Source organism: Gadus macrocephalus, chromosome 19 (assembly GCF_031168955.1).
Source record: "Gadus macrocephalus chromosome 19, ASM3116895v1".
Taxonomy (NCBI): Eukaryota; Metazoa; Chordata; class Actinopteri; order Gadiformes; family Gadidae; genus Gadus; species Gadus macrocephalus.
The window spans coordinates 6,746,487-6,768,152 of record NC_082400.1 but is presented as its reverse complement, the minus strand read 5'-3'; the positions used below and the strand labels follow the sequence as shown (position 1 = coordinate 6,768,152).

General features: G+C 45.5%; 2 protein-coding genes across 6 annotated transcripts in view; both read left to right on the top strand.

The window, feature by feature from the left end:
- Positions 1-3,962, top strand: part of si:ch211-196i2.1 (collagen alpha-1(I) chain) — an 82,229-nt gene extending 78,267 nt beyond the window's left edge. For all 3 annotated transcript variants that reach the window (XM_060037956.1, XM_060037955.1, XM_060037957.1), the window contains 2 exons: positions 1,556-1,738; positions 2,093-3,962. In XM_060037956.1, coding sequence (XP_059893939.1) covers positions 1,556-1,738; positions 2,093-2,242 — 333 coding nt within the window. In that variant the 3' untranslated portion in view covers positions 2,243-3,962. The remainder of the gene's footprint in view (positions 1-1,555; positions 1,739-2,092) is intronic.
- A 132-nt stretch (positions 3,963-4,094) lies between these two features.
- man1b1a (mannosidase, alpha, class 1B, member 1a) lies at positions 4,095-16,681 on the top strand. 3 transcript variants are annotated; one of them, XM_060037962.1, is made up of 14 exons: positions 4,096-4,379; positions 5,068-5,191; positions 6,755-6,863; positions 7,041-7,261; positions 7,643-7,791; positions 8,424-8,554; positions 9,402-9,605; positions 10,356-10,504; positions 11,547-11,735; positions 12,523-12,713; positions 13,176-13,296; positions 13,562-13,759; positions 14,687-14,818; positions 15,169-16,681. In XM_060037962.1, exons 2-14 carry the CDS (start codon positions 5,102-5,104, stop codon positions 15,376-15,378), a joined length of 2,094 nt encoding a protein of 697 aa, XP_059893945.1. In that variant the 5' UTR covers positions 4,096-4,379; positions 5,068-5,101; the 3' UTR covers positions 15,379-16,681. The 3 variants fall into 3 exon arrangements, with proteins under 3 accessions (XP_059893947.1, XP_059893945.1, XP_059893944.1); XM_060037961.1 differs by having other exon boundaries at positions 7,625-7,791; XM_060037964.1 differs by lacking the exon at positions 9,402-9,605 and having other exon boundaries at positions 4,095-4,379; positions 7,625-7,791.
- Positions 16,682-21,666: the final 4,985 nt, after the last annotated feature.

The window sequence follows — 21,666 nt, the reverse complement described above, 5'->3', positions numbered from 1 at the left end:
CCAGATGCCCCCTAACCCCTCCCCTGTACCTTAATTCTCGGGTAGACAATTTGGAGAAAGCAGCCAGATTGAACGTGATTTCGAAAGGATCCAACCCAAAAAATCCAACCCCTCCTTCAGGCCTCCCTCTAAAGCCACTCCCCCAAAACACAAGACTACCTCGTTAGCTTTAGCAATAGGTCTGCCTTGCCTTGTGGAATGCTGTGGTCATGCTCAATGAGTATGGGAAGAGTGCACTCATGTAGCTGGGTAAGTTGACAGACAGTTAGATCCTCCAATCATTTCATTCATTCATTGGACTTATTGCTTGCTTTGGGATGTCATGAGATTTGATCAAATATGACAAATAATTTGCCCACCCTAGCGTTAATGCCACTTGTTCTACTTCATTTAAGAATGCTCGATTCTGATTGGCTGGGAGGGGTGCATTAATCCGGCATATTGCCCGCTGACTTGTCGGTTCTACTTGCTGCTGACTGAGCACAGTAGATCAATGCGCCGCTTGTCTATCACATAAAATAAACCAAGGAGTGCGTGTTTGATCGATCGTCATTAAAGCTGACTTGATACGAATGTAGCAACTACGTTATTAAACTAGTGATCAGATGCAGCCTTGTGTGGAGGCTATAGAAACGAGTTACCTACAGCTGAGCTAACGTTATTCACCGTAGTTCTAAAGGGAACTACTTTTCAAGGGAGATGAATTTAAACAGAGTATACATTTAATAAGCATGCAATAAGAATATGGAAAAGGCTAATTATTAATGTATTTGAATTGTTTTATTATGTTGGCCGGCTCGAAGTAGAATAAACTGAATAATCACCTCAAGGCAGGGCAATAAACAGTTTGATATACCCCGGCTCGTGGAAGGTAAGCCGTCCACGAGCCGGGCATATCAAACTGTTTATTGCCCGGCCTCTCGGTGATTATTCCTTACATATCTGCTAAATGACTAAATAAGAAAGTCTTTGTTTGGTTAAATATAAATACACAGCTGGATCCCCTGACTGTGATTGCACAATCATCGTTAGTGGACTCCATGTTGGGAAATGGCCAGTGAGTTAATTTGCTGCTGTTGTGCTAACAACAACAAATAAACATTGTTAATGAGATTATGATTATTTGAGGGAAGGATTAGTGTTGCATGCAAACTGCACCACAAGTGATTTTTAAGTCTCTGGGAAATGGTGTACCTGAGTAGTTGGATGTTCTGAAGCAGACATTTTAAATGGTGATTACTATACCCAGAAGATATCGAGAACATAGAAGACAAATTACACTTTGCAGAGGAAGGTTATTAGAGATGCAGATGAGTGAACTTCCAGATAAGGATGAGGGAATACGAATTAGTCCAAGCCAATTCATATTTACCCTTGAGGAACATTTTACTAGTTATTTCCGTTTACTAGTGATTACCTTTCTTCCATTCCATTAAGTTGATTTATGTTCTCTTATGTTCACTGTAAGGTGCTCTAAGGTAATTAATCTAACAACGCTACCTGTGTTCCTCCAAAATAAAAGTTCCCTCTTCTTAAAACCTCCCTGTTTCTCTAGTTTGAGTTTGTAGGAGTCACGGTGGTGCAGATGCGTTTCCTGAGGCTGCACAGCTCCAGGTCCAGCCAGAAGGTGACCTACTCCTGCCACCCGGGCCACAGGCTGGGCCAGGGGGAGCGGGACGTCAAGTTCCTGGCCGACACCAGGAAACAGAGCTTCCTATCGACGCTCAAAGACTGTGTGGTGGGTACAAGCTGTCTCTGGGACGGTCAGCTTTAAGTTTGAAGCCAGGATATTGGATATTGTGAAAAGCCATACATAATCTTCTAATTATTACTTATTATTTGTACTCTAAATATATCTTGTTGTTAATACTTTTTGGACATTATTGTTTTGTATATTTTTGTACTACTGTGCTTGGGGGAATTAGGGGGAAAGCATTGTGTTCTTTATAATTACATACAGGAGTAATATAGGCATTATTTATTTATATATGTTCAAAACTTTGTGAAGTCTATGGTCAGCACTGGTACAAGAGGAGCTGTATGAGTTGAGGACTCATTGACCGTAATGAGCCCCCTCTGTCCCGTCGGTCAGCCCGGGGAGCAGAGTGCGCGCGGCCCCAGGGAGTCTGTGCTGGAGTTTGAGGACCTCCAGCTGCTCCCCCTCAGGGACATGGCGGTGATGGGAGGACACAACTTCACCCACCACTTCAGCTTCACCATCGGGCCCGTGTGCTTCAGCTAGAGGCACCGAGGGGTGGCCCGACGCCGTCACACAACGGAACCCACAGACTGTGTTCAGGCACCCCCCCTCCGCCCTCCACCACCACCACACGGGACACCTACAACATGGAGATCACACCAATAAGGGGACAACACGGGAGGCCTGTCCTCCATTTTGTGATCTCGTGTGGACGCCACTATTCATTTCCTCTTCCTTTTATCAGAGATTGCGTTTCTGCCATTTTTCTACAAGGTCAAGGACATATCTTTTCAATATTGTTTACAGAGATGTTTATCTTGGATTGAATAATTTAAAATGGTTATTGTTTTTGTTTGTTTGATGTATTTTATATATAATGGACTCTCCCTCCCTATTGGACTTGTGTATGCTGTCCCAGCCCTCTGCTATAACAATCCCTTTGTATATAGAGTTCAGAATGCCCCAACTGTTCTGTTAACAACGTGTTCACGCACTGCAAATACTCCTCCTCTGGCGCCCCTCGATAAGGCCAGTGACCAGATCATAACGAGCGCTCCACTGCCCAAGGATGACTTGAACACTACAGCCAATGAGTTGTCTGTGTCAGTGCTTTTGTTCCAAGGTGCTAAGAAACGGGCACTTTGTATTCTGGCAGAAAGGGAACGGCCATATTAATCGTATACATAAACTTGAAGTTGTCCAACGTATCTCGTTGTGGATAAACTCCCCTAGCTTTCCTATACCAGGCTATACTCTGATCCGGTTTAGCAGTGTATTTCACGTATTGATACTTTTTTACCTCCATAATTGTATATACTCCTCATCTCAGGTATGCTACTTCATATGATACACACGTGAACACTGATGCCTCTGTGCACACCACACAAGTTTAATCGGCCACTCATAAATCGTCAACAACAGAAGTTGTCCAACACGGTAAAACTCCTCCATATTTTACTAGTTTTCTTGTTAAGTTTGCGAGTTCACTTGTAAAATGTGCACATGAAATTCTAAAACATAAAAAGTTATTGTATTCTTCGCTGAGGGCAAACACTTTAAAGGGTCCTGTTGTACCGGTGATAAACTGGTAGGCGTATCGATCACATCAAACATCTGGGTGGACCCTCCAATTTAGGATCTCACTAAAGGTGGAGATGTTGAAAGGAATTGTAGTGGAGAGTAAAAGTCACACCTTTTCCTCCTGAATGATCATCAACATCAAGATTATTATTACATTACTATAAGCAGAACTAGGGCCTGTTTCTGATTGGTCAGCTCAGTTAACTGCACAGACTCCAGAGGACAAGGCAGACGAGATGGTCCGAGGAAGGAAGCAGAAAAGGATTACAGTTTTTATCCTTCCATACAAAAATTATTTTGGATAAATTACAAAAGTAGTTGAGCACACAAGTCTTGTTCCTCCATCTCCCATCTGAATACTGAACCATGTTTTGTTTAAATTGTTGCAAATGGCTTTTGGAACAAGACAGGCTCGGCAATTCTGTTGGTTACACAGCTCTGCTGCCATGGTGCTACAAAAGCCTTCAAAGTTTTAAATAGGTGGTTCTTCATTTATTCTTTGTATTTGTCTTTTTTTTTATATCAGCATATGATTGCCTTAGCTGGCTGAGACTGATCATTGGTACTTAATACTGACCCTGTTTGTATAAATCATAGTGAAGTGAATTCATGCTGGACATTTGTCTTGTCATTAAAAACAAAAAAAGAACTATACGGTTGAATAAAAATATTTCGATCTCTATCATGCTTTCTTGATTTAATATTGTACGTATTACTTGATAGAATAGTATTTATTCTACTGTAAGTGTAATATAGGCCTATGTTCTCATCCATGCTTCATAGAAAACATTGAACACGTGGTCAGATCACGTGACGCGTCGAGCCTTTACTCGCGAGCTGTCACTTCCTGTTCAGTGCTGCTCATCTTTCATTCGTGGAAGACTTTATTTACCATTCAACGCCTTGATTAAGAAGTGTTACATCTGCAGTTACATAGCTACCCCAGGAAAGACCGGCGCTCAGTCTCCATGTTGTTTCTCCATGACTGAGGAGCGGGTTTGCGTTGGATACAAGTCATAGGGAATGCTAACTGGCTGCTGCTAACAGCTGACGAGCTTCTGGTTGTTGATATCATGAAGGAAACGACAGGGACTGAAAGGTGAGGGATCACACAGAGACACGATCACTTAATCACTGACAGATGTTACGTGCTGGATATGTATTTTCTCTTTACTCTTATTCTAGTCTTAAAACGGACCTCCTTGTTGCTCTGGTGCTTGATTTAATGAATGTAAAGTAAGTGCCCTAACATATTTCCACAACAGTTAACGTTACTAGCATTGAGTCCTGTTTCCATACTGCATTGTTATTGAGTCGTATTAATCAGCCCTTTAAAAATAAAGATGGCATTCTACAGCAGTCATAGTAGAGTAGCCTATACAATGTTGATTCGAAAACTGTTGTCTTTAATTGCTTGACCGTGCATTAATGACATGGGTTTCTCTTAATAATGCTTTATTGTTAAGAACATTATTACAATTATTACGATACAGCTATTCATTGTTAACAACATGTCAAGGTAGAACGTGAAATCAACTCAATACCCCGGGGTTGTGTTCAATGCTTGGGGACAGAATTCTCCATACTTAGTGGCATAAATCATAGTCCTCTACTTACGAGGTCTATGTGTCAATATACTCTGATTATGTTCAGTAATTATCATCCCCTGGCGAGAATCGAAAGCTGAACGAATTGTGTTTCAATGTTGTCGTTTGAACACAATGACTCAAGTTGTAAACGCCTCGAGACACAAAACTCTGAAGTCTGTTGATCTTTTTTATTTTCAGTATGTATGACGTCTGAGCGCCCCCCACCTCCGAGATGTTCCCCTCCTCGAGGAAGGACTTCATCTCTCTGACCCTGTCCGACTCCTACAACAATGGGAAGCACCGCCGACAGTCTTGTTGGAGGGTAAGCTATATCCAAGTGTACGCTGCATTTCTAATGGAACTGCTACTAGAGTTGAGCCAGGCTTCCAATATGTTTTGAGATGTTCACCTTGATCACCAATTTATCCACCTTTCCAATATTTATTAGGCTAGAAAATGGGCTTTAGGCAGACAACGAAGCAAGGTTACATTTCCTGAATGCTAGACATGTGCTCATAAAACACGTGTGAAGGTTGTGCTTGGCCTGGACATCATACCTTTTTAATAAAGCAGAAGCAGCTCGACTGTCTCAATACCACACTTGCTCCTTTCCTCCTGCTCAACTGCTTACTGCTACTGCTCGTCTCCTCGAGGGTCAAGTGAAATTATCAGACCACATGTAAATAAGTTCAGCTCCTCTGTTCATTTACAAATCTGTATCGCCTTGGTTATAGAATGTTCTGCTTTCAGACTTTTTACACGTCGTCTTCATTGTTGTATTGCAGTCAGGAACACATGAAAGGCGACATTGGTCATGCACACATCCACGTAAGATCGAGGTGTGTAGTGGCAGACGTTTGGGAGCAGTGTCAAAGCATCACAGAACCAAATTAAAAGGCATTTTTAATCTCCTTATTTCCCTGTGCACGCACGCTTCCCCCCCCCCCGGCCCCATGGTCTCACACGGAGACACGCGTCCGTGATTAATCTGTGTCCGGGGACAATTAACACCTTTGTCACTGTTATCAGTTGTGTGTGTGTGTGTGTGTGTGTGTGTGTGTGTGTGTGTGTGTGTGTGTGTGTGTGTGTGTGTGTGTGTGTGCGCGCGTTCGTTCGTTCGTTCGTTCGTTCGTTCGTTCGTTCGTTCGTTCGTTCCCCGGGGCATGTTGGCTTATCCAATTAGAATCCAATTTCTCTGCACACGGTTATCGGCATGTCATAATGGCCGTTGTGTCCTCTGTACGCTCACACATACCGGCAAGACGAAAAAAATACCACTTTAGCAGTCTCAGGCTGTGCCAATGAACATGGTTTCCTCATGGGGTCCGTCGGTTTGAAGTGTCCTAGTGTCATACTAACTTTGAAGCTGAGATTGGGTTCTTCCCTCCAGATGGAGGTAATGTGATCTGTTACCTGACGAGTCCTACCGGTTCACTTAGGGTTTCCTCTTCGCTCACAATGTTCAGCTTATAGTTGTAATATAATAGTTAGTAGTTTTTGGTCCAAAATATGTGTGCAATGTAGCTGATATTTAAGACTTTGTGACGTTCAATAGATTAGACTTCAGGATACTGGACGAGTTGCCCCTTCCTTGCATTTACACAAAAACGTTGTCCGCAGTCTAACCTGTAGGCATCCTAGAGAAAGATGCCCTTACATCTAACTGCTCCTTAATGGCATGTATCACTGTGTGTGTCACTTTTCATTGTGGCTTAAATGTCTGTTTAATCTATCAAATTTGGACATGATGAAAGAGTCAGTTTTATTGTGTGTGTGTGTGTGTGTGTGTGTGTGTGTGTGTGTGTGTGTGTGTGTGTGTGTGTGTGTGTGTGTGTGTGTGTGTGTGTGTGTGTGTGTGTGTGTGTGTGTGTGTGTGTGTGTGTAGAAGTGGAAACAGTTGTCTCGCCTCCAGCGGAGTTTGATCTTCTTCCTGCTGGCTCTGATGCTCATCCTTGGTCTGCTGTCCTACCCCAGCCTCAACCAGGATTGGCCCGGTCAGTATACACGCACGCACACACGTGCGTGTGTGTGTGTTGTATGTACAAACACATATGTATGTTTGTACATACATCTCTATATGTATGTACAAACATACATATAGAGATCCAGACACCCACAAACTTAAGCTTTTTTATATTAGTGTCAAATAATTAGCTTGTCTGTCTGTCCAGTACCGTCAGACAGGGAGGAATGGCTGGAGGCGGGGGAGCGGGAGCCAGAGGCCGAGCCCCCGGGGGTGAGGCCCGTTGCGGACCCAGCCATCAGGAATGTCCCTGGCTTCAACAAGGGTCCAGAGGTGGGCCCTCCTGCAGTCCTCCCAGGACTTCTACCGCAGGTCGTCGAAAGACCACAGGGGCCCCAAGGTCCTGTCCCCAAGAAAGCTCCTGTTAAGGTGGGTAGGAGCTGCTGTGGCTGCTGGGGGGGGCTTCTCCACTATGGGTGTCATCTGGAGCATTATAGTCAATAGTTGAAGTGGAAATTATTTCCACTTCAACTATGACCATAGTAATGATGACCATAAGAAGAAAAAAAAAGGTTGTCCATTGTTCAGCCTTTATATTATATTTAATACTTCACATTTAACAATGGTTGTAACCCGAATAATGCAATCTTGTATGATACACTGTACAAAAATAGATTTATGAACAAAAGGAGCTGTTGAATCGCCAAACGCATCGCCGGGTAATAATGAGCTTTTGGCCGCCGGTGTCTTCCCCGGGCCGCTGCACCATCCCGCCCTCGTGCATTAACTCAGCTATCCATCGGTTGGCAGAAGCGTCCGCTAGTGAGCAGGCGTGGACCGCCGGGCTTTCAGCGCTGGAACAACGCTTCTGATTGGCCACTGAGGAGGGATCAGCTGGAGCAGCTGGCCGACCGGGCCGATGAAGAGGAGGAGCAGGAGAAGGAGAACAAGATCGTCAGGTACGCACTCGCTCCCTCCAATACACATAAGTACATATGCATATGTCTCTTTGTTTACATTTGTATGTATACACTTTAATATACTTTAAGTACTGGTACTGGGCCACTTTATAATTAATATTTTTTATAACGTTAATTTTGATCGCCCCGTTTGTTCTGTTCACTTTAGCATCTATTTTTGCTTTCATTAGCACTTTGTATTTTTATTGTATTGTATCTTATCCCGTGTTTTCCACTGCTGCTTGGCTGTTTTACCAAAGTGATGTCCCCTCTGGGGGATTAATAACGTTCTATGCACATGTGCACTCGAAAACACGGAGAACAAACCTGCCAAAAAGACAGAAATCTGTGACTTCAAATGTTATTTGCACACCACTATAACCTTGATTTATACCGAAAAAGCAGCGAGGTACAACTTTAAATGAATAAAAAATCGAAAAAGGCAAATTCCAAAGTCCAGTACATTCCCTGTTTATATTACATTTAATTCCCTGGTTCACGCATCACCACACGTAACCTTCACGCCGCAGGAAGACTCGCACCTCAGCAAAATGATGAAGTGAAAGTCAAACTTAAACTGTGTGTGTGTGTGTGTGTGTGTGTGTGTGTGTGTGTGTGTGTGTCCCCTGTAGCTGGCGGGGGGCCATGATCGAGGCGGACCAGGGGACGGAGCCCCTCCCCTCGGCTGGAGAGAGACAAGAGGGAGGGGCTGCCCTGGCAGGAAGTGATGTCGCTGCTGCTGTTCCCGCCCCCGGCATCGCAGGTCTGTGGCACCCCGGGCTCACAGCACCCTTCTACCACTCCCCTCTTCTCTTTGCTGGCTCTATCTCACGCTAACTCCCATCGACTCCCTCTCTGACTCGCTTGGACTCACTCTGACTATACCTAACTTACTTTAACTCACTTTGGCTCAATCTACCTGACTGACTCTTCAAACTTTCTTAACTCAGTTTTGCTTAACTTGACTCTCTCTGACTCTCTCACTTTCTTTGCCTCACTCACTCACGTTGAATCAATCCAACTGACTTTGACTCTCGCTAACTTCGTTAACTCGCTCTGACTCACTGTACAGTAGACTGCATTGGTCTAAACAACAGGGAAAGCCAGGTTTACTAAAGATATCCTAAAGGTTTGGACTACAATCAACAATTGGTGAAGTTGCTAAAGAACCTACCAACACGTGATGCTGCTTTGGATGAACCGTTATGGTCCGTGCCTCTGGTTCCTCATCCCCCGTCCCCTCTCCTCCCTCCCTCCCTCCCTCTCTGTGCGTCCCCTCTCCCTCCCTCCCTCCCTCTCTGTGCGTCCCCTCTCCCCCCCTCCCTCCCTCTCTGTGCGTCCCCTCTCCCCCCCTCCCTCCCTCTCTGTGCGTCCCCTCTCCCCCCCTCCCTCCCTCTCTGTGTGTCCCCTCTCCCCCCCTCCCTCCCTCTCTGTGCGTCCCCTCTCCCCCCCTCCCTCTCTGTGCATCCCCTCCCCTCCTCCCTCCCCCTCTGTGCGTCCCCTCTCCCCCCCCCTCCCCCTCTGTGCGTCCCCTCTCCCCCCCCTCCCCCCCCCTCCCCCTCTGTGCGTCCCCTCCCCCCCTCCCTCCCTCTCTGTGCGTCCCCCCTCAGTGTCCCCGGCGGCCGTTCAGGAGGTGGTGGACCGCCCGGAGGCCGTGCGTCAGGCCTTCCGCCACGCCTGGCTGGGCTATAAGAGCTACGCCTGGGGCCACGACGAGCTGAAGCCCGTCTCCAAGACCTTCGCCGAGTGGTTCGGCCTGGGCCTCACCCTGGTGGACGCCCTGGACACCATGTGGATCCTGGGCCTGAAGGAGGGTACGGTCGCTGGGCCTTCTGACTTTCAGGGTAGAAATCATGTGGATCTGAAGTCTGCTGGAGAGACTCTTACTGTTTTCAACGTAAAAGTTGTTATTTTACCATCAGAGCATTGGTTAGCCCGACCAATGCTCGAGACAAAATTAAAGAAATGAAAACAAACGCATAAGCAGCAGCAATATATGCACAAAATATAAAAAATAAACATGCACCGTAGCTTAAGATGGCACGATATTGCAGACGTTAAAGAAATTGGGTTCTGTTCTTCAAATCTCGCTTTCACATACTCCTGCTTCTCTCCTGTGCCTTTCACTCTCGCTTTAGCCCTGGCATGCTCCCGTTCTCTATGTCTCTCTATATCTCTCTCGCTCGCATGTACCACCTCCCACTGCTTCTTCTCTGAGAGCAGATTGTGTATTCATCTTAATAGGAGCTGTCAGCATAAAGGTCAGTCAGATTTCTTCGACGGCTTATTTCTGCTTATTTTAATTATGGTTTGTTTTGTTTTCTGTCGTCCCTCCCTCCCTCCCTCCCCCTGTCTCCATACTGCACTCTCCTCTTCCTCTCCACGTGGCTCTCTCTGTGTCTCCCTCTTCCTGACACCAATCTCTTTCTCTCTTCCTTATACCTCTTTTCCGCTGTCCCACTCCACCTACCCCACCTCTCGCCCTCTCCCTGGCTCTCTGTCCCCCCCCCCCTCCCCCTCCTTCTCCCTGACGCTGTCTCCCCCCCCCCCCCCCCCCCCTGCAGAGTTCTCGGAGGCCCGTGGCTGGGTGGAGAAGGACCTGTCCTTCTCCAGGAACGTGGACGTGAACCTGTTCGAGAGCACCATCCGGGTCCTCGGCGGGCTGCTGAGCACCTACCACCTGACCTCCGACCAGCTGTTCCTGGAGAAAGCTGTGAGTCCCCCCCCCCCCCCCCCCTCTCTGTGGCTCTATCTCTGTCAACCTCATGTCCCTCTGGCGTCCTGCTCTGAGTCCCTCGCCCTCTCTCCTCGCTCTCTGGCTCTTTTTCTCACTTTCAAAGTCACTCACTGACTCACTCACATTGGTTCTCTCTCTCTCTCTCTCTCTCTCTCTCTGTCTCTGTCTCTGTCTCTGTCTCTGTCTGTGTGGCGCCCTCTTCTCTCGGCCACTGTCAGTCTCTTTCTGTATCGACGTGTGCTCCGTATCTCTCTGTGGCTCTCTCTTTCTGGCTACGCTCATGTCTCTATCGCCTCTGTCTTCCTCGCTCGCTCGCCGCCCTCTCTCTCTCATTCTCGCCCTCGGGGAACCTCATACCCTTTTTGACGATCAGTATCCATGACAACAGCCAATGGAATGGATTCGAATAATCGGGGCGAAAAATAGAATTACCGTAGCTTGACGACAGCATGAGTAATGGCATTTTTTACACCTTTTAAGATTTATTTTTATGGTTAATTTACTCAAAAACCTTCTTTGTGAGTCACCAAGGTAGAGAGCACTTCCACACACGAGAAATGTGGGGCACATTTGTGCACACTCCTACTTTACTATACATATAATATGTGACTATTAAGACGGAGCGTGTGGACCAGGTGCCTCTGGCTCTGAGACACACACCTGATGACGTTAGGGATGGAACCCAGCCCCTTTCAGCTGGGAGTCACACTAACCCCTAGACCCGGGGTTTTCCAACTGTGGGGTGTGACCCCTCTCTCCTCTGATCATTGGTTTGTGTTTGAAGCCTGAAAAGGGGAAGGCTTTATGGATGAACAATGTACTTTGAGGAAAACGTATAATAGGCTGCAGACTGAGTCTGCATTGCTTATTCTAGTGAACTAAATATTGGCTCCATTCTGGGGCCGAAAGGGCCCCCCAGCTGGGCCTCTGGACCGCTTGGGGAGCCCTGGGCTGTCCCCCACCCACGGCCATGTGGTGACCTGACGTCTGCTGCTCCCTCCCTCTCCGCCCTCTCCAGATCGACATCGGGTCCAGGCTGATGCCGGCCTTCAACACCCCCTCTAAGATCCCCTACTCGGACGTCAACATCGGGAAGGGCACGGCCCACCCGCCCCGCTGGACCACCGACAGCACGGTGGCCGAGGTGACCAGCATCCAGCTGGAGTTCAGAGAGCTCAGCCGCCTCACCGGGGACCCCCAGTACCAGGTCAGTACCCCCTAGACCACCCAGGACACCCAGTACCAGGTCAGTACCCCCTAGACCACCCAGGACCCCCAGTACCAGGTCAGTACCCCCTAGACCACCCAGGACCCCCAGTACCAGGTCAGTACCCCCTAGACCACCCAGGACCCCCAGTACCAGGTCAGTACCCCCTAGACCACCCAGGACCCCCAGTACCAGGTCAGTACCCCCTAGACCACCCAGGACCCCCAGTACCAGGTCACTTCCCACCTATACCCCAGTACCAGGGCTGTGCCCTCTTAGACCTGCCCTGGACCCCAATGGATGTTGAGTGGCTGATTCAGTCGCTCAGCCCCCCACCTCTGGAACTGTCTGCCTCATGACATCCAACGCTCCAGTTCCAGTGCCATTGTCAGATCTCACCTGAAACCGTATCTATTCAGACAAGCCTGCTCTCTAAGTCAGTTGCATTCTTGGGACTAGAATGACCCCACTCTTTTCTCTTGTACACTTTTATTATCTTGTTGTTGTATTTTGTCTGCTCTGATGAATGTTGGATTTTGTAAGGTGACCTTGAGTGTCAAGAAAGGCGACCATAAATAATAAGCATGATTATTATTATTATGATGGATTGATGGGTCAAATCGATAGATGATGGAGGTGCAGGAATGAACAAAGATGAGTCCATGGAGCCATGGGCGAACAGATGACATCTAGCTATCTCCAAAACAAGTCAACATGTTTAACTCCCTGGTGCAATGCTGAAGACCTGCCAGTCAAAGACCAGTCTTTCTCCCTCCTCTCACCCCAGAACGCGGTCAACGAGGTGACCAGGCTGGTGCACAACCTGGCGGGCAAGAAGGACGGCCTGGTGCCCATGTTCATCAACACCAACACGGGACACTTCTCCCACAAGGGGGTGTTCACGCTGGGGGCGCGCACCGACAGCTACTACGAGTACCTGCTCAAACAGTGGATCCAGGGCGGCAAGACCGAGGACAGGTGACTGCAATCAAGAGGAATCAGCCCCAATTAACCAATTACTGATTAAGGCAATGATTGGCCAATCAAGCACTTTTTCAATTAAAAGCGGATTGGTTATTGTTTGAGTGGGATTGTTGCTGATAAAGCTAAGGATTGCTATGGGATATAATGCATGTATTTTGCCTCCTATTCAGATGTATGAATGCACCACAATTCCATGTTGGTTGCCTTGCGCAATTTATATACAATCCTTCTCTCTTTCTATCGGTCTCTCTTCTATGATGCTTGATCTTTGAATGATGTAAACGTATATGGATGTGTATACTGACTCCATGTTCTGGCTTAACGTGTGTGTGTGTGTGTGTGTGTGTGTGTGTGTGTGTGTGTGTGTGTGTGTGTGTGTGTGTGTGTGTGTCTGTGTCTGTGTGTGTGTGTGTGTGTGTGTGTGTGTGTGTGTGTGTGTGTGTGTGTGTGGGGCAGCCTGCTGGAGGACTACCTGCATGCTCTGGAGGGGGTGAGGAAGCACCTGCTTCGACAGTCTGGCCCCAGCCAGCTCACCTTCGTAGGAGAACTGTCCCACAACCGCTTCAACCCCAAGATGGTAAACCCAACAACCACTCCGCCTCCCTGTCACTGAGCGGTCGGGCTACGGCACGTTGCTACGGAGACCGCAATCAACCCTCCTGTAAATGCTGAGCCGGCCAATGTGTGTCCAGATGTTTAACCTGGCCCATGGGCAACTCACTACCTCATCATCTAGCCCAGTGAACCACCTACATGACTACCTGGTCCATTTGTGAAATGTTTATTTTATTTGTTAAAATAAAATAAATGTGCTCCGCCTCCGCGCCCCCCCCCCCTCCCAGGACCACCTGGTGTGCTTCCTCCCGGGCACCTTGGCCCTGGGAGCCCACCACGGGCTCCCAGGGGACCACATGGACCTGGCCCAGCAGCTGATGGAGACGTGCCACCAGATGTACGTCCAGATGGAGACCGGCCTGAGCCCCGAGATCGCCCAGTTCAACCTCCCCCCCGCCACCGACGGCCGCGACATCCACGTCAAGGTGAGGGGCCTCAATAAAGTAGTTAAATTAGTTATAAGTGCAAATATTATACACAAATTCAATAGAAAAGTATTGAATAACTGAACAAACTGCGCGTCCTATGTATTTTTTATTGTCTTCATTACTTGTTCATTACTTTCTGGAGTTTTTCTATCGACCTGGAAGATGGCTGTCGTGTTTCGCGTTGTTATCTTCACCAAATTAATCCTTCGTGTATTTAACAAATGAACGCTGTGTGTATTTAAGTAATTAATATGTCTGTGTTTGCAGACGCAACGTCTTTTGTAGTTGATATTTAGTCGATACCAAGAGGTCAGCTTGGTACTTTAATCGAATGTCTGGAAGTCCAAGACAAAGGTCAATAAAACAAAGGGAAATGTCCGTCTTTCCAGACCTTTTCACATTTATATGCTCTCTCTCCCTTCCTTTCTGTCTCTCACCCTCTTTCTCCCGTCCTTTCGCTTCCTATCTTTCTCGTTTTGTCTCTCTTGCTCTCCCAAAACCAATAACACTCACTCACTTGCTCACTCACTCACTCCCTCTCTGGTATTGCTGGACCAGTGTGTGGTATTGCTGGACCAGTGTGTGGTATTGATGGACCAGTGTGTGGTATTGATGGACCAGTGTGTGGTATTGATGGACTCTTGCTGTGGAATTGGTGGACTAGTGTGTGGTATGGATGGACTAGTGTGTGGTATGGATGGACCAGTGTGTGGTATGGATGGACCAGTGTGTGGTATGGATGGACCAGTATGTGATATTGATGGACCAGTATGTGGTATGGATGGACCAGTGTTTGGTATCGATGGACCAGTGTGTGTGTGTGTGGTATCGATGGTCCAGTGTGTGTGGTATCGATGGACCAGTGTGTGTGGTATCAATGGACCAGTGTGTTTGGTATTGATGGACCAGTGTTTGTGTGTCCAGACTCCAGACAGGCACAATCTGCTGAGACCAGAGACGGTGGAGAGCTTATTCTACCTCTACCGCTTCACCAAGGACCCCAAGTACCAGGACTGGGGCTGGGACATCCTTCAGAGCTTCAACAAGCACACCAAGGTGACCAGCGCCCCTCTCCTCCTTCCTCTTCAACCGTGGGGAAGCATAAATGTGTTGTTTCAAAGCACATGACTACATGGGGATTATTAGTCAAACCGTTGAGTTCCTGTTATTAATAATGAGGGCCATTTACGGACAAGCTTATCCCCATGAAACCCAATTCTTTCATTTTTCAATCTTCAATGACGGGTATTGGTCTCTAATATGTGGAACGTGTCGATGGAATTAATAGGAGACCTATTGAGGACAAGCTTAACCCCGGATAAAACAACTAAATAAATTATTGTTCCCGGCTGGGTTGTGTTCATTACTAACCTTTTGCCTCTCCTCCCCCCCCCCCCCCCCCCAAGGTGGCGACTGGTGGCTACACCTCCATCAACAACGTCCGCGACCCCGTGAACCCAGGTCCCCGGGACAAGATGGAGAGCTTCTTCCTGGGGGAGACCCTGAAGTATCTCTACCTGCTCTTCTCCAACGACACAGAGCTCCTCAGCCTGGACAAGTTTGTGTTCAACACCGAGGCCCACCCACTCCCTATCTGGCCCTCGCCACCCAAGTAACCCCCCCCCCCCCCCCCCCATCCCCCGACAGAGGCACTACCTAGGGGAGGTCAGGAACACAAAACTCTTCAAAGTAAAAGTCCCCTCACTTGGAAAATGGATCAGGGGTGGAGGAGTAACATGTTAAAGCAGGGAAACTATGTTTGTCTCAGAATGAAAGGCTCTTATTTTGAAGGATTTATTTCTCCCAACAGAAGGGAATTCATGATGGAGCTGGTCTCTTTAGCCAAAATTGGGTTGTTGTCTTTTTGGGGAGCTGCATTCATTTATTTATTGTTTGCATTTGAATGTTTAAGTTGTCATTTTGCCAAGAAACAAGCTCATAAAGAATGGCGAGTGCCTATCACGAGTGGCCAGAGCCCAAAGTTATGTGAAAACATTGAATTCGTTTTTTCTGACAAGCAGCAAGGGAAATGTATTATTTTAAACCAATTGAAGCAACTAAATTGTATAATTTATGAAGATACTAGCAGAATTTTCATTTTTTCTGATTCGACTTACTGTTTTGGACATCAGTTTGATTGCCCACGCTGACTTACTTGTTGGGCAGCTGCTGACAGAAAGCAGTGTTGCCATGGAAACCCTGTTCTGATGCAATGAACAGAGACTTTAGGTGGGAAATGTTTTCGGTAGAAAAAGTAACTTGTCTTTCACTGGAAATGCTTTGCAATACAAACTCTTCTCTCCTGAACCCTCAGGACTGGATTAGCATAGCATCCTCATTAGCTTTGATGATTCGAGTAAGACTGACTGAAAACGTAATGTGTGCGCCACAGATAACAGTTGCACGTATATAAAGAGCAATGTCTGAGCATTTATTAGCCATGGGTTCCCGACTAAAAGAGCAAAGTGCCTGATCAGACAGAGAGCGCTGAATCCGCGGTGAAGAACAGATAAAACCTAGCGGTGAGGGGTTGATCTGCAGCCAAACGGAGCCAGGTTCAACGCTCTGTCACCAACCTATGAATGAAATCACTTGAAGTCAATTTGCATCAAAGAGTAAATCACGTCTTGCATAGTAAATGGTTTTTACTTGATTTAAATCAAGTGTAACAACATGGATTTCATCATGGAGACTGGAAAGGGGAACCAAGCCAAACGTGACAAAGCCTTTTTTACAATTGTAATTTTCTGTTGTCGTCAAGTGTTTTTTGTTATGTGTTTTTCAATGCAATGTGGCTTTAATCCATTGTCTGACATTCTGGAATATGTTTATTCATTTTATGGTGTGACTATTTCCGAGGAGAAATGCTTGAGACATTGCAATGACTTGGTAATTTAATAAAAAGTAACTAATATAATATATTATGATGTGTGGATGGGAGACAGGCCTTTTTTTTTTTTCAGTGCATTGAGTGAATGTGATATCTTCAGACTTAAAATCGATTTAACTTTGTTGCCTGTTTCTACCACCACTGTGATTTAAATATTGAAAAATTGACAAAGTTTGCACTTTGAAATGGAGTAGTTAATGCGGTTCGGCCCACACCTAAAATTCTCTCTCTGTCTTCTGTACCTTTTAAAGAGTTATGGTTTCCCATGGTGCCCTACTACTAAATACATGAAGGCAATATATGTTCTAATATGGGAAAGAAATGATTTGTATTATCTGCTGAAATTGTATATAATGATAAATAGGGTGGTGGACGTAGGTATAATTTGATTTGTTTTGAATTTACTCATTCTGCAAATTTGTATGTAAATACTGTAAATCAAGACCATCTTTCTTCCACCTGGCTTGGCTCACTCTTGCTTGTTCAACCGCCGTCTGCTGCGATGGTTGGGTTAGGCTCCGCCTCCTGGGGAGTGGAGCTGAAACCCAGGTTCCTTTAGACCAGATGTGTCAAACACGAGGCCGGTGGGCCGGATCCGGCCTGCTACCTAATTTTTGTGGCCTGCGAGAGCTTCAAATGCATACTCAAAAAACGTAACCCACAATATAACAGGATCCTAGCGATGGTTGTTGTGTTTCCAAATCAGCGTTTATCTAGAACCGTTTACTAAATGCCTTAAATCTTAATCTAAATCTACAAATAATTTCAATTTAAGGAAAAAAGCTAATACGTTTTTGTGCTTCAAGGTGAAAAAATTATGTCTTCTTTGCTACGATAAAGGAATAAATTAATCTTTGCCTTTTGACACCAAACACAAAAGTATGCTAAATGAAGCCTGCAAAAAATAAAGGTGGTGTGCCCAGACCAGATCCAGATTGCATTATCCAGCAAGAAGCTCTGTGTGAAAAAGTTCTCGAACTGCATGATATATAAGACTACAGTCATCAGAACAATCAGGCTTTTGGCCTAAACACGCCAGTTCCAGCTGTTTTTGAAGGAGGTGGGCTCCGAGCATGCATATGTTCCCTACCATACAGAAATAAGGTGAGTGTGTGGTCCCAGTTTTTGAGCTTAGGGAAGAAATTGCTCTATTCATAAAAAGTAAAGAGAAACCGCATATATTTTTTAATGTATGTGTACAATATTTGTACACTTCTAATCCAGACAGTTTTTTTTTTTAAATATGTTTATCGTTATATTTATGTAGTCTTACAGTTACAAACGGCCTTTTGAGGGCAACCATAATGCTGATGTGGCCCGGGGGCGAATTTTTTTTTTGCAGGGTGGTAGCGGGAAGCTCATCCCTGATTGGCTGGGACTTGTATGCTGGGACTTGGCTCGCTGGGACTTTGTCAGAGGGCTTGTGTGAAAATCACGAACGCAAATGAATTAAACGTTGTTATAAATCAACACAAATAATGTGACGCATGATACCCACCTACTACACGGCAACTCTATAGCTACCTTTCTGTAAGCACAAACGTTAGCTCACTCGTCTAAAAGCCCCTGTGAAACTGTTAGGCCTATGTGTCGCAGGGGCTACTGTAGTAAATCCTTTTTGTATTTATTATATTTTATAACGTTATGTATAGCGCATCGGCAAATGAATTAAACGTTGTTATAAATCAACACGAATCATTTTAGCAATAATGTGACACATGATACCCACCTACTACACGGCAACTCAATAGCTACCTTTCTGTAAGTACAAACGTTAGCTCACTCGTCTAAAAGCCCCTGTGTTTTTTTTTTCTAATTGTTTGTCCATCCATGTCTTGATATTTCCATTAAGATTCCATTCTGTTCCGTTTCTAGAAGTGGTGAGCATAATGGCAGGATTTATTAAAGCTTGCAACATTTGCCAGACCCATGTCAACTTTGAGGAGATGGAGCTGCTGGAGGTGTAGATGGATAAGAATAAACCGTATGATTTCTGATATTCGTTCATAGTGGTTCTGCCACACCCCACAACCATAAAATCTGTAGACCTATCCATAGAATATTTTCGCGTAGGGCTACATGAATTTTAATATTGATTTTCACCTATCAATCCACCTACTACACGGCAACTCTATAGCTACCTTTCTGTAAGTGCCAAAACAAACGTTAGCTCGTAATGCTAAAAACAACTACTGTATAACATGTGTCACACTACATACAATGGATACAATGATTTGTGTTGATTTATAACAACGTTTCATTTATTTGCGTTCGTGATTTTCACGAGCCCTTTTTCACAAGCCCTCTGACAAAGTCCCAGTGAGCCAAGTCCCAGCCAATGAGGGATGAGTTCCCTCATGAATATTCACGAGCTTCCCGCTACCACCCTGCAAAAAATAAACTCGCGGCCCGGGGTGAAAATGAGTTTGACACCTGACCCCTGCTTTAAACAGACCAATGAAAGGATAAACAGGAAATGTCAGATTGCATTGAACTCATGCTCTGCTGTGAGGCGGATATATAAGCATCGGCAAAATGATGTTGATTATTTCGGTGCAAGTGTACAGTGAAGTGTACTCCTCGCTGTCAAGGAATCAATTGTGGGTTGAAAGTACTTTGAGTGGGTCCCTTTTAAAGTGTGTGAAGAGCTTTAAATAGCGCCTTGTCACGCACAAGGACAGTCCACAAGGACAAAAAACAGCCATGCGTGTGTGCGTGTTAGCATTTATTTTTGTACGAGACGACGGGTTCACACGACGGTAAGAATTCACTAATTGCCTAATCTTATCCAGCCTGTTTGCTAATGAGTCATTCTGTCGGCTTCAACCCCCAAGACATCCAGAACCAATTACACACCAGGCGAGCTCCTCCGTACGGCGGAGCGGCAGCCCGGTTGACTCACCTGGACAGACCCTCCGCTGGGTTAACTGGTGGTTGGCCTTTATTGTCCCTGGAGATTGTGATTATGATGAAGGTACTATATTAATAAGATAGGCCCGTGTCGTGACTTGTGTCTCTGGGAAAACTGCCAGCCCTCTTTAAGGCTCATGATAGGAAAATCCATCCTGAGCAGATATTTAATTTCTTGTTTAAAAGCCCCTTGTTTTACCCCCAGGTGTTAAGGCCATTCCCACATGAAAAAATTCTGTAGTTTACTATAGTAGGCCTACATAAACTATAGTATGCCCTATATATACTATAGTAAATATTGTAGTGTTTTTGAACCTTACTATAGTAGTTATCTTGTCAAATGTAAACACATTGAACTTGGTGAACACCAGGGGGCAGTACAATTAATTATTGATGACATAGCTGATATGAAGTCGTAAAGTCGTTAGGGGAAGGTCATCTGCTTTCTCACTCGCGTGTGCACTTGTTTATGTGTCTTTATTTACATCCAGGCTCATGAGAGAGAGAGAGAGAGAGAGAGAGAGAGAGAGAGAGAGAGAGAGAGAGAGAGAGAGAGAGAGAGAGAGAGAGAGAGAGAGAGAGAGAGAGAGAGAGAGAGAGAGAGAGAGAGAGAGAGAGAGAGAGAGAGAGAGAGAGAGAGAGAGAGAGAGAGAGAGAGAGAGAGAGAGAGAGAGAGAGAGACCTCCCACATCTTGATTAAAAAAGGAAAAATGAAGCTGCCAGTCAGATTATTTAAAAAAAGAATTGGTCATAGTTTGATCCAAAGAAACGCACAGTGTCAGAATAAGTGCTCATCAAACCCTCCTAATGCACCCGTGAAATGTTCTCATCCCACAGTCGATACAAATGTCAGGCTCCTTGAAGTGCCTCTGGCTGTATAGATTATACACACACACACACACACACCAAACAAGCCTGATTATGATGAAGAATATATGTTATATTACCATTCGTTGGCAACATATAATTATGTGATAATCATCTGTGCAAAGCCCTCCTTTTTGTCTGAATTAATCACAGGCATGTGGTGTTCGTTATGAACGTGATTATGTTTTGTTATAGATGTGTTGTAATTTAGTGAATGTTTCTGTCATGTTAGGCTGTCATGTTGTCAGTGGCGGCTGGCGATCAAACATGTTGGTGGGGCACAGTGATAGACAGGGGGTCTGAGGTTTCCCCCCACCCCCCCATATTTTTTTTTGAATTTAATAGATTTGATTTCCTGTATTCTGGTGCATTTTGGGGATGGGCCCTACCTATTTACCTACTTTTCATTCAGAATCATAGCCTACATCCTGACTTGCAGGGCCTGGACAAGCTTACACTGCATGCATATACAGACCTACTTCATGGCCATTCCACCAGCCATTGCTATTTGACTCATTGTTGTTATTCTGATATTGAGAAAAATCATGATCACTGTCTATAGCGTCCATTTTTTGTGAGTCGCAATGTCTACTTCAAATGCAGTTAGAAATATGGGACAGTTGCTTCATTTTGTTTATATACTACAGCTATATATGCTAAACTAATATGTAACTTACTTGCTCCTTTTAAGTATAACATTGCTTGGGGAGTCCAATTCCTCCACTGAAAAGGGAAAGTGCTTACAACTCTCTGCTAGTTAGCGATCTATCTAGTTGTGGTGCGCGAATGCTGCTGAGGGAGGTAGCCTATTTGATTGATTCGCTGAATTGTCCAATCATGTGGTGATAACAAAAAAGAAAAGCGTTACCATTGGCCTGGGGCGAACACTGGTGCGACCCGAGGGCGAATGTTGTGTAATGTTTTTATGTAATGAATGTGATGTCATACAACAGTATGGGTAATGTTGTTGAGTTCTGATTGATTCAATTTGTTATGAATTAATGTTCCTAGTCCTAAACTTTTATCCAAAACTAATTCCTGCACTCACAGTGCATATCAATTAATATTATGGTATGGTCATAATACACATTTTAAGATTAGTATTATGGTATGTCTACAATGATCTTTAGGACCAAAAAAGATCTGTCTATCCCCACCTATTTCACTAGTTCTCTCTCTCCCCCTCTTTCTCTTCCTCTCTCTCTCTTCTCTTCTCTTCTCTCTCTCTCTCCTGCAG